Genomic DNA, 14,020 nt, shown 5'->3' on the forward strand with positions numbered 1-14,020 from the left:
AATTCAGCTAGTCGAACTAACTAAAGCGTGAAGGCTCAATCATTTTGAACTCTTTTTTCATAATATTCTGTAAGAAACACTTTTGCACGAAATATTGAAACGTTTGATCGGAAAACAAGCTGACCCCCCCCCCGAAAAAACAAACAAAAAGTAAACAATTGTGCCGCTATTGGAATGTTATCTGGCAAGAGTCACTGTACCCTATAGCCTTATCGTTTTAGTAAAAGTTTCAAGATATGAAAAATGGCTGATAACTTGTACAATATGATTACAAAATATTGTGCAATATAACTGCAATATGCCATATCATTGCGTCCATGAAATTTTTTGTGAATGCACAAGCAAAAGCTTGACAAATAGAGGTTAATTTTTTACAGGAAGTTTTTTTTTACTGTTTTCTTGATAAGATATTTACTCTTTTCTAGAATCGTTTGGATTCTCTTCGACTGAATCAAGACGATGCTGGACAACGGTCTCCAGTTCCTAAATCACCCATCAAGTTGCTACCGTCTCGAGACGACTTGATAACTGACCGAGAGGTAAAAACGGTAGACTCAGCAACACCTCTTACCCCTCAAGGTAATTTTTAAATTTCATTTTGTATTTTTACATTATTTTTACTAGCACATATTATTAGGTACTCTTGCATTATATGGGCCTTTACAAGGGAACCGGTCACGAATAAGTATTTAATATATGCAATGCTTTACCCCCCTCCCCCTAATGTGCAAATATATAGCCAAAAATTGTTTATAAACTATTATAATTCATCCTATTTTATTTTATTTCATTAGCATTAACCAAACTTGACTTTTTAGAAAGGCTCATATAATGAAAGAGTACCCATTATTATTATTATATTTTTTTAATACAATTTTTTTATTCAATTGATTAAAAAAAGTGTAGGCTAAATAGAATTATTTTTTAACAGAATAATTTCTAAATATGCTATTATCATTTAATAAATATTATCAAAAGAAGTTTATTGAAATATTTGCTATGTTTATACATACAGAATCCACAATACTGTAAACTCATACGTTATTATTATTATATTGCAATTTAATATATTTTTATGAACATGATATCATCACATGGTTTTATTATAATTTTAATTTAAACAGTTGTTTAAATTATTTCGTATTTTGTATGAATAAATTGTCCCATATTTAATCTCAGGATTGAAAAGGAAATATTAAGATATCCTCAATCATCTCAGCGATTCAAATAATCAGTACATGATACATTGTATCACAAGCGTCTTCTTAGGGGGACACCCTCCCTTGCAATCTAAAGAATTTTTACGATTTTCCTTATAACCCTCTATTTGTGTGCCAGTTATTTGCATTTTTTCAAACGAAAAAATGTTTTCATTTTTTCAAAAAAAAAAAAATTCGTTTTCGAAAACGAAAAAATTCCCTCCCCCTAAAATTTTTGAGTGTGTATGCACTCAACTTAAAATTATAAAAACTTACGTAACGCTTTTTTATTTTGGAGGGTTGTGTGGTCTCTATACCTTTTATAGAAACAATTGTTGGCTATTCACATAAATTATGCCTTCTTGGATGACCCTTTGAATTGAAAAGCGTTTGGGTAACTTATATAAGTTACCCGTACTCTTTGTTCCCAACAAATACTAATGATTTGGGTGCTGGCGGATCTGTATCAGGAGTAGTATCCTATCAACAAATACTACAACGCCCATAGGGGTGTACATGGAACCATAAGGAGTTTCCAACCCTTCAAAACTTTACTACTATCAGAATACATCAGGATACTGTCATACTATCAGGATACCAAGGGGAGATCCAGGATTTTTTTTCGGGGGGGGGGGTTACTAATTTTTGACTCCGTTTTCGACTAATTTTACTGATTTTTACCTAGGTTTTACTAATTTTTGACTTATTTTCGACTCGGTCAAAAATTTCCGGAGTGGGGTTCAAACCGGGTAACCCCCCCCCCCTGGATACGGCCTTGCAGGATACTACTATCAGGTTCTTCACTCTGATTCGTAAGACCCCTTTGCTAGATCATGCAGCTTTAAATTACGCCCCCCTTCATGTTAACTCCGAGTTTCAATCTCTTCTCCTGAATCTTGGCTTTTGAAAATAGACTTTGAAGTAGAATTCCATATTTTACTTCAATATCTTAGAAACCTTTTCGGAAAAAATACGCATCTTTTTTGGACTAGACTAGGTTGCCGGCATGTCTTCGATGAGCGTTGATTGATAATGCCTTGTCATTTTTCTGATTTAAATCTGGTTTAAATACAACATTCTTTATCATAGTTAAAACTGTAAAAACACTTTTCCAAGCTGACCAATGGTCTGCGTAGCGCAGGTACCGATCTCCTGATTCACTGCCTTCGGCCGGGAGTGCAATGCGTGGTTGGGGGCAAATCATTCGACGATTCCCGTGTCCCCCCCAACTTTCTTCAGGTACCATTTTGAGCTGGGTCGACTCTGGTGGAGCTTACAGTGTCACACCATTGACCCCCGTTTCAAAGCAGATAACCGGCGAGACCTGGACTAGAACCCCTATTCTATTTATTATAAATGCACCTATTTCTTTTTTTCGGAAATTTGCGGTTATTAATCATGATCTTGCTGATGACGACCTTGTCTGCCTTCTTCTTTACTGTCGATAAAGTTTTTTGACTGTATTTTCTTGGGATGGACAATCTTATAAGGGTACTCTCAATGAATATGGGAATAAGAGTGGAAATTAGCGCTAGTGTCGGTAAAAACTACCATCAACGCCATCTAGCGTTTAGCGACACCTGGCATTTTTCAAGTTTCGTAAACGTTTTTCTGTCAGGAACTGAGATCAAACACTTATTACAACGCTAATTTTAACAGCTGCAAAAATAAAAAAACATTATTCTTATTATTACACTGAAAAAAGGCAAGTATCGCCAAACGCTAGAAGGGCGTCGAGAGTTTTTGTCGACACTAGCGCCAGTTTCAACTCTTACAAGTTACCAATACTTTTTGGGTACACCCTTTTTAAAATTTATGTTTATACTGGTATCAATAACAGAAGCAGTTCTTTCCCATTTTCGATTTATTTTTAACTGAACTATTTTTTTTGTCTGTTTTTACTACTGCATTTGTTTCTTTACATTTTTTTGCTTTAAATTTTTTTCGTTTTTGTCAAATCTTGATAGTTATTCATTGATGGTATTTTTTTGCCGAGACTAGCGCTAGTTTCCACTCTTGTTCCCATATTCATTGAGTGTGCCCTTGATAGCATTTGTTTCTTTATATTTTTTGCTTTTACTTTTTTTTCGTTTTTGTCAAACCTTGATAGTTACTTTTTAACAAGTAATGTAAGAGCTAAATTTGCCAGTTCTCGCGAACGGTAAAATTCCTAAATTACAATTCTCTAATTCAAGTCCTTTAACTCAGAAATATTTTCTGAAATCTTAATTTCGACTCCTTTAATTTGTGAATCCTTTATTTGGATCGGGACGTTGACTGCCACTGTTACATTAACCAGTATGAATGAAGGGATATATGGAATTCCTCAGCTGAGATTTTTGTAATTTATGATTATCACCGTAGAGCGTAATATCCCTGAGAGATGACCGGGGGAGACCGTATCCCTAGAGCAGTTTCACTTAGTAGCTCACAAGGGGACATAAAAAGGTTAGGAGCCCTAATTTAGGCTGGTAGACAACGATATGCCGCTATGAAGTACCTGTGGAAAGCGTTTTAAGGAGTTAATCGAGAATTCTCTTCTAGAATCTCTATTGATGTTATGTTTTATTTTTATTCGAATAAATTGAATTGAATTGAATTCATAAATTAAAGCCAAACTTGTTTTAAGCAATCAATATTCCACACTTTGGTATGAACTAAACAGTAAAATCTTTCAAAATTTCAAGGTGAAACTTGCATTTAAAAAAAGAAAAATAGAAGACAGGTTAACATTGGGTGGAAATTTTAAAAACTTTAATTTAATATTTCCTTGTATGTACGTTGGCTCATTTCTTAGCTACAATTGTAAGGTTTTAAAGGCTCTAAGAATAGGAAGAGGAGATTGAAACAATAATGAAAGTTCAATTTTAGATCTGTGAAACTTTAGCCATTTTCAATATTTCCACTAGGAAATGTGGACTCTTCACTTTCGTTTTGTTTTCAAAATTTAAGGCATGGATGTCCAAAAATGGAAACCATCGTGGATACAGTCTCGAATTGAATTGAAAAGTTAGATTTACCCAGTCTGTAGGGCTATTTTGCATCTCTGATTTTATATGGTACTGTGAATGTCCGAAATTTGGTTTATGTTGACATTCACGGGTGAGTGTCCAAAATTCCCTTTTCTCTGCTTAGATTCAATTAGCTTTGCGGATCAGCTTTTTCAGTCTTATGCATGCTTTGATTTTAAAAGTTAAAGTCAGGCTAGGTTTGGTTAAATTAGGCTATAAATCTCAGAAATGGGCTGGAAACCCAACCTGACGTGTCACCATCAAACCTTGAATTAAACTGAAAAAGTTGAAAGGTAACCCTGAATAAATCCCAGGAGAAAAAAAAGGTATTTTGGACATTTACCGGTGAATGTAGACATTCACCAATTTCAGACAGTCATGGTAACATATATGAATTTCAGTTGACTTTTTAGTTGAGTTGAGCTCAGTTTAGTTTAGTTTTAGTTGAGCTCAGTTTAACTTTTTTAGTTGAGCCCCATTTGGAAAAAGAAAGGAGTCGATATTCGTGAGTCGACCGGAGTTCACGTCTCCGAGCACATTAGTGCCTCCACTCCTGACTCAGAATCTGTGGCAAACACGGAGTGACTGTTAGCCTAGCCGTTGAGTAGACAAATAGTTATACTAGGTCAACTGTCAACTATTCCACTTTAAAAAAATTAACCTGACAATTAATTCTCTAATCTGCGAAAAAAACATGGTCATCTTCTCTCTCAAGATTATTCACAAATGACTAATCAAAAATTGGACTTTTTAGAGCCTGTTACAATTATTTTGAATTAAAAACCTTGGTGCTGTGGAGGTCTTCAATAGAGCAAGACATCAAGTACAAATTAATAAATCTCATTGCTAATGATTCGGAATCCAAGCATAATTAGTTATTAGAATAATGTATCTCAGTTTGTCAAATAATGTGGCTGTGGTAACTTGAAATGTGTTGTGCAACGTTTTTTGTCACATACGCTGGTCTTCAGTCAAGCGAGACATCAAGTACCAATTAATAAATCTAATTACTAATAATTCAAAATCCAAGCATACAGAATAATATATCCCAATGTGACTGTGGTAATTCGAAAGGCGTTGTGTGACATTTTTTGTCACATACGGAGGTCTTCAATAGAGCAAGAAACCAAGTACAAATAATCAAGTCTCCTTAGTAATTCACAATGCAAGCGTATTTAACAAATTGAAAATATGTCTTGGTGTGTCGAATTATGTCGCTTTAGTAATTCAAAAGATGTTGTGTAGCCTTTTTTGTCACATACGGAGGTGTTGAATAGAGTAAGACATCAAGTACAAATAAATAAGTCTCCTTATTAAAGATTTGGAATGCAAGCGTCTTTAATTTCTTAGAAAATGTCTTGGAGTGTCAAATAATGTGGCTCAAGTAATTCAAAAAGTGTCTTGTGACTTTGTCACATACGGAAGTCTTCAATAGAGCAATACACTAAGTACTAATTAATATACTAGAATTCGAAAGGCGTTCTGTGACGAATTTGAAAGGTGTTGTGTGACGTTTTTTTGTCACATTTGATTTCATTTCCTGGGAATCGGCAAAAGCAGAAGCTTTGAATTAGGTTTTATAAAGGAAGGGTATTTGTCACTGTATTTACTCTGGAGGCTTAAGACGAACTTGCCAAAGTAGTAATGGATTCCCGAGTCTTAGGATTTTCAATTAACTAGCGAATCTGACTGATATAAACTAAATTTTAAATACGAATTTGAAACCTTTTTTCTAACTATAATATTAACATTTGGTGGAAATTCGTCAGAGATCGCTATTGAATCGGAATACAAGCATAATTATTTACGTGGAAAATGTATCTCAGTACACTACAGACCAACGGATGATAATTAATATATTTGAACATTATTCATTTCTTGCGTATAAAATGATGTATACTTTTACAACCTTTTCTGTTAGACGTTTTGAAATAAGCCAAGCTGACGTTTGCGTTTCTCAGACACTGAAAACCTATTTCTTTTAGGGATTTAAACATGGAAGGGTAAGAAGATGAAATGGGATTTCTAGCATTTGGAAATGTTGACTTTTTAGAGGGGCTTAGCTAGGATAAAACCGCTTTTTATTTCATTAAAATGGTTCTTCCTATCACGCGACGAGGCTTCTGAGCTTAACTGAAAGAACGAACTGAAAATAATTCACATTCGAAAATCCTTTCAACCTTTAAGGAAAGCTTTTAAGTAATGCTTTTGTACATCAAGGATCTTGCCTTTTGGTTCAACATTTGAATTGACCATTTTTTCTGTTTTTTTAGGGGATTCTGTTTTATCTTCATTTAAAATTGAGAAATTATTAAAAACAAATGTTAAAAACGATGACAACAAGCCACTTCCCAAGATATTTTCTTTTTTCATGTTTGCAACGACCATTATTTATGTTTTCAACTGTTCTCTTTTGCTTACAAAGAATGTTTCAATTCTGTCAATTATGTATGTTTAATTTTCCATAAAGGTAGAGATTATAAAATTGGCGAAACACCAATTCTTCACAAGAAAATTAGCATTAGACTGCACTGCAGTGCAGTCTAGTGACTGCACTTGTCTAGTGCAGTGCAGTGATTTTCAGTCTTGGGTGCAAACTTTTTAATGTGAAACTTTTATTTTACTTTTACACATTTCTTAGGATTCATAATAGGCCTACCTCTAGTTTTTTTTCATCCAATCTTGCTCGAATTAAACAAATTGATCAAAAGTGTCACTTAACAACAGCTTATATATATATATATATATATATATATATATATATATATATATATATATATATATATATATATATATATATATATATATATATATATATATATGTATATATATATATATATATATATGTATATATATGTATATATATATATATATATATATATATATATATATATATATATATATATATATATATATATATATATATATATATATATATATATATATATATATATATATATATATATATATATATATATATATATGTGTGTGTGTGTGTGTATATATATAAATTATGTTTCTGTTGAAGTTAAAACATTCGTCTCTGTTAATTTGTTTATGTCGATGGACTTATTACTTTTTAACCCCTTTTTGTTTATTCTGTGATTTTTATATTGATCCTGAACGCCTGCAAGGTAAGCAGACCTTTGTTCTCTGTTAATTACGCTAGAAACCGTCATTTGCGCTTTACTGAAAACAAAATATATTTTAAACATTTTCTCCTTTTAACATTGATAAAGCCATTTCTTATTAGGTGGGCATTCTGTTTATCAAGCTAGAATTATCCGTGCCCTATGAACAAGGATTTTTCAACGCCATTTTTTGAATCTGGAAATTGTTAGTATGCTAATTTTTCGCTATTTACGTCAAATATTGAGAAAGCGCCATAGTTAATGACCAATTTTTGTTTCGGAACTGGACAAATTTCCGTGCTATAAAGTTATTTCCTCTAATTTTGCCACTAAAACTTCCCTTTTCAATGGAGACTGGAACATTATTTCAGTCTCGTGTATCAGGAGAAGTGAATGATTGTCAGTGAACTAAACAATATTAATATTTGAACACACTGAACATATTTGACGCCTTTTAATCGATTTTAATATCCATATTTAATTAGTTCATGTTAAATTTTCATCTAATGCTAATATTTACGAGACTTTTACAAAGTAAAATATGATATGAATCGGCGTAAACGCCTTGTGCTGAAGAAAAAGCACTTACATTAGTCATCGGATTAAATTATCTTAAATATAGTTAAATGAAATAAAAATAATTGAAATATATAAAAAGTAATTATATATTATAAAAAATACATGCTTACAATGAATTAAACTGTCAAATTTGATTCTTTGAGTGCCACGGTTTAAAATTTAAGATATTTGTCGTGAAAAGCAAATTTTTCGGCATGAAATTTGTATAAATACCTTTTGTAGAAACAAAGGCTTAAAATCTAAATAAATTAAATTATCTTGAATACAAATTAATTAATATTAAACAATTAACATAAATACAAATTAAATATGTTTAAAAAAATACAAGCTTAAAACCGAATTAAACAATCACATTTGTTCAGTGAGCGTCCAAGTCTTGTAATTTAGAATACTTGTCATGAAAACACGAATATTTCTGATTAAACGCCTTTTTGAATTGTATGACTACGTTGCAAAAAGGCGCATAAGCGAAGACGACAAAGTCTTCGTTTACGCTGGCATGAGAGGTTCCTTACTGATGTTTGTTCCATTTATTTAGCAATGACTCCTGAATCACTACTGCTGTTTAATTAGAATAATAACCTCTTTTAAAAGTTAAAAAATAACTTTAGCGTAAGAGCGAGCTATTGAGGAGAGGCAGCCCCCCTTGTATACATAATATTTTCTGTTCGTTTTAAGTTTCAATGTTGCTCCTTACTTTCGGTTGAAAAAACTAGTTTTTTTTATTTAATTTCTGATTGTTTTTTTAAATAATGCTGGGAAATCCAGCCCCCCCCCCCTTCATGGAAATTTTCTTCCCCCATAAAAACTTCCTCATGGAAAGATCCTCCTACGTAATCCCCTCCCTCCAACCCCCACTAGAAAACATCCCCCCTGAAAACGTCTGTATACTTCCCAATAACCAATACTATATGTAAACAATGGACAAAGTTCATAACTTGCAGCCCTTCCCCCAGAGACTGTGGGGGATTAAGTCATCCTCAAAGACATAGTAATTAGATTTTTTTACTATGCTGAACAAAGTGGCTATCTCAAAATTTTGATCCGGTGACTCTGAGGAAAAAATTAGTGTGGGAGGGGGCCTAGTTGCCCTCCAATTTTTTCGATCACTTAAAAAGGGCACTAGAACTTTTAATTTCCGTTGGAATGAGCCCTCTCGCGACATTCTATTTCCACTGGGTCGATGCGAAAAAAAAAACAACAAATAAACACGCATAGTCGAAAATCCGTGATCTTTCTTGTGGCAAAAAATACAATCATCTACAAAATCTACATTTAAAAATACAAAATCTACATTTTTGCAGAAAGGAGCTTGAAACCTCTACAGTAGGGTTCTCTGAACCGCTGAATCTGATGATGTGATTTTCAATAAAATTCTATTACTTTTAGGGGATGTTTCCCCCCTTTTCGAAAATAAGGCAAATTTTATCAGGCTAATAACTTTTAATGGGTAAGACCAAACTTGATGAAACTTACACATTTAAAATCAGCATAAAAATACAATTCTTTTAATGTATCTACTGGTAGCAAAATTTTGTTTTTTAGAGTTTCGGTTACTTTTGAGTCGGGTCACTGCTTACTTACAGTTCGTTACCACGAACTGTTTGGAACAGGAAACATTTTAAACATTCTCTCTTATATAATGTTAATAAATCCCAAATTACTGAGACTTCCAGGAATACTTATTGAATTGTTAGGAATATATATTTGAACTTCAGGAATAGGGTACATAATAAATTTTCAATTTACATTCAATAGTTCTTTTGAGTTTTCTAGGCTATTTTGGTGATTTTCTTTCTTCTTTTTTTTTGTTGAGGGCATGGCAAAAAAAACAACAACACACATATCAAAATGAAAGTTACAATTGCGTTTAGTAAAGCCCGTCTGGTCAAAAAAAGAACAAATATCAAACAGTTCGTGGTAACGAACTGTAAGTAAGGATCGACGCGGCTCACTAATAACCGAAACTCTAAAAAACGGAACATTGATACCAATAGATACATCAAAAGAATGAGATTTTTATGCTGTTTTCAAATATATAAGTTTCATGAAGTTTAGTCTTACTCGTCCAAACTTACGCGCATGAGAAAATTTGCCTTATTTTCGAAAAAAGGGGGAAACAACTCTTAAAAGTCATAGAACTAATAAAAATCACACCATCAGATTTAGCGTATCCAAGAACCCTACGACAGAAGTTTCAAGCTCCTATATGCAAAAATGTGGAATTTTGTATTTTTTTTGCCAGAAGAAAGACTGATGCGTGTTTATTTTATTTTTTTTCGGGGTGATCGTATTGACCCAGTAGTCTTAGAATATCGCGAGAGGGCTAATCTGAACGGAAATCAAAAGTTTTTCTGCCCTTTTTAAGTAACCGAGATAATTGGAGGGCAACTATGCCCCCTCCCACGCTTTTTTTCCCGAAGTCATCCAACCAAAATTTTGAGATAGCCATTTTGTTCAGCATAGTCTAAAATCTAATTAATATGTATTTGAGGATGACTTAATCCCCCAAAGTTCCTGGGGGAAGGGCTGCAAGTTATAAAACTTGCCCATTGTTTACATATAGTTTTGGATATTGGGAAGTATACAGGCGTTTTCAGGAGGAATTTTTTCTGGTTGGGGGGGGGGGAGGGGGTCGAAGTAGGGGCTACGGGGGAGAATCCGTCCATGGAGGATGTTTCCTTGGGGGAAGGGACATTCTTATGAAGGGGGCGCCGGATTTCCCAGCATTATTTGAAAAACGACCAGAAATTAAATAAAAAAAAAATTCAACTGAAAGTAAGGAGCAACGTTAAAACTTAAAACGAACAGAAATAATTACGTATATGAGGTGGTTCGCCCCCTAGTCAATACCTCGCTCTTTACGCGAAAGTTTTTTTAGTACTTTCAAAAGAGCTATCTATTCTTATTAATGGCCTTTGTGATTCAGGGGTTTGCGATTCGAACAAAATTCGAACTTTAACGTAAAGACCGAGGTATTGACTAGGGGGCGAACTCCCTAATATACGTAATTAAAATATACGAATATAGAAGTTCGTTTCGTAAGTTAATTCGTAAGTTACGTCAGAACAAATTTCGAGAAAGCCATTTAGCCAAAAAAAAAAGGAAAATTAATATGCGAATTTCGTTTTAATTATTCTTTTACGGTGAGCCCAGATCAAAGCTGAATTAATTCAAAAACATTCAGAAATTAAATAAAAAAGAAATTCTCTAACTGAAAGTAAGTAGTGACATTAAAGATTGAAACGAACAGTAATTATTCCGTATATTAAAGGGGTTGTCCCCGCTTCAACGCCTCCCTCTTTACGCTAAAGTTTGACTCTTTCTTAAAACTTTATTTTTTTAAACAACAAAAAACTTTAGCGTGAAGAACGAGGTGTTGAGGAGGGGACGGCCCCTTTCGGAATAATTTCTGTTCGTTTTAAGTTTTAATGTCGCTCCTTACTTTCAGTTAAAAAAACTTGTTTTTTTATTTAATTACACGAGAGGCCCGTTACTGTCACGAAGTCATCGCTACTGGTTATGATTACGGCTGTTTTTGGAAAGTAATTGTGAAGATAACTACCCCTGCTACACGAAACTATTCGCTTACTCTTCTTTCTGTTCTTTTTCTTCTAATTAAAAACTGTCATTCTTCCTATCAGGGGTGTCAATTGGGAGGTGGGACTTCTCTCGTAAATCCTCCTATATTCTGAAAATAACTTTTGTTTTGTATTTTAATTGAAGCAATTAAAAAAAACAAATCCCCCCCTGAGATTCTGAGAAATGGATTTTGCCTTTCCCCTACATTTTTGTGAAATGACAAACCTGCTTGCCATGGACTAAAGTATAAATTAACTGAGATTCATGTCAGGCAAGAAAATAATATCGAACGACCTTCTGCCGATAAATCATCTAAAGCCTTAATCGCTGTCCACATCGCGGATCTCATTAATACTTATTACCTATTGCCTGACAAAAAACGGCTTTGCCCTCAGATTGTGATCAATCAGCAGATTTAGAACCGTGTGGTTTCTTGGTAGACTGTGTTTTGGGGCTTTGACATAACGTAAATGGACATGCCTTCACAGGCACGCACAGATGCGTGTCTATACGTTTAAAATGTAATTAGTCATTACAATATAACATCTTGTGTTTGCAATACTGAACAGGTTATATTTACTAACACAACTACAACATTACTATGACACTAGCTCAACCTGTTTTTTTGAAGATGGTCATGTTTATTAGTAATAATTATATTTATTAATTATAAAGAGACTTGTCAATTTGTAAGGGGGCAGGTAGAATTTGTCCCCCTTGATTGCCCTTTTTTGGTATCTTTACTGAAAAACACCTTTTTTTTTTATTTCGTTGAAAAAAAAAATCGAAAAAACAACAGTTACCCCCTTAGATTTAGCAAATTAAATTTTGCACATCTCTCGTTTTAAGTTTGATTACTAGGGAAGGTCAAATATATCCAAATTTCCTAATATAGTAATTAGATGCGTAAGACGTCATTCATAAACGTGGTAAAGTTAAACTTACTGGAAAAACAGTCTCCAAGTGCATAAAAACTGTTATTTGGCTTCAAAAAACACTAGCCTACTATTTGTTTTGTTTTTTTATTGTTTTTTTAATAGAAACAATTTGAAGACCGTTTTACCATCTTCTTTTCACATTTGTTTAAACTCTTCTTTTCTTAAAGAAAATCCCCCCCCCCAAAAAAAAGTGGCTTTGGTAAATCATCCAATTGTATTAGAAATCGTTGCTGAAACAGTGAATGCATCTTCCTTTTTTACCACTTTTTGTCAGCAGTGTTCTGCATTCTAAGACCACCTGGCTGTAAATCGTATAACATGGTCTAACGAAGCGTGGAGGCTCCTTGATGCTGAACGGTTCCATCAAAGAACTAGATCATGTCTATATTCAAGTTCCTGGATCTTTATTTGACCTCTGAGTCAATGCTTGTTCCGCAACCCAATCCCTAAGCCTCCTCATCGTGAGTAGGCTTCCTCCTGTAAAAAATATATAGATCAAAGGAAGTTTCCTTGAAAGAACAGTTTCAGGCTTATGATTCCATTGTCTTTTGTGTTCTACTATGCGGGTATAAATCACGGTTGTTAAAAGCCTCAGATGCTAGAGACTCCGAGGACTTTGAGAGACTTCGAGGACTTTGAGAGACTTCGAGGTAGTCCTTCACAGATGCCTCTGATGGATCGAGTGTCACTGGCTGTTTGATACGGAGTGAAATGTGCAACTGAGATGAAATGCAGGAAATCAACTTCAGATCTTGAAGACTATTAATCCAGCTACCTTAGATGGCTCATTCTCCTGATGCAATGTCCCGAAGACGCTATCCAAGAAATGCCTGGAATTCCAACCATGTCTATACTCGATGCCGGTCAAGTAGGATGGAAGGTAGGTGGCCAACACAAAAGCTGGTTCTTGATGATGCAAACCCAGCCTCGATCGTATTGGTGGGTTCAGAAGGTATGGCCATTTCTTGGACAAACGACTATTCAGTACAAATTTTACTCAATATAGAAAAAAAAATTGCTTCCACCGGATGTAGGCCTACGCCATGAAGAGCTGTGTTGCTTGATCATGCCTCAAGGATCAAGCAGTGAGGAACCTGGTCCATACAGTGGTGGCTCTGGTTTCTCTTGCACCCGGGGTAAAATCTTTATCAACGCCCTCTCACCTATCTCTAAGAAAAATTTCAGGCCAAATTTTAACAAAATTTACATTTATTAACATTTTTAAAAATTATTTAATAATTAATTTTTTTATTATTTATGATTATAATTATTGTTTAAATTACTTAATTATTTGAATGTAATTATTTTGATTGTTTTTATTTAATCATTTTTACTTTTTAATTTATTTTGTTAATTAATTAATAATTTATGAATTTTTTTCATTTACTAACTGTGTCCTCTACTTTATTTTAATAAGAATAAAATTTTAAAATTACAAATGATTATAACCGTTAGATTATTTATTTGAAATTTCGCGCCCCTGAAATTTCTGTGCCCCCTTCCCCCCTAAAACAGCCTCTGGGCACATAAAAAAAGTCATATAGCAGCAAAAAGCTATGCCAATCTTGTGACTATATTTG

General features: G+C 33.7%; 1 protein-coding gene across 1 annotated transcript in view; it reads left to right on the forward strand.

Annotated features, from left to right (window-relative positions):
* LOC148951764 (uncharacterized) overlaps window positions 1-14,020 on the forward strand; it is a 243,061-nt gene that overhangs the window by 86,738 nt on the left and 142,303 nt on the right. The window contains exon 4 of the mRNA XM_089089323.1: window positions 426-579. Coding sequence (XP_088945449.1) covers window positions 426-579 — 154 coding nt within the window. The remainder of the gene's footprint in view (window positions 1-425; window positions 580-14,020) is intronic.

Source organism: Artemia sp. Qi Xiang Cuo, chromosome 5, assembly GCF_049724085.1.
Source record: "Artemia sp. Qi Xiang Cuo chromosome 5, ASM4972408v1, whole genome shotgun sequence".
Taxonomy (NCBI): domain Eukaryota; kingdom Metazoa; phylum Arthropoda; class Branchiopoda; order Anostraca; family Artemiidae; genus Artemia; species Artemia sp. Qi Xiang Cuo.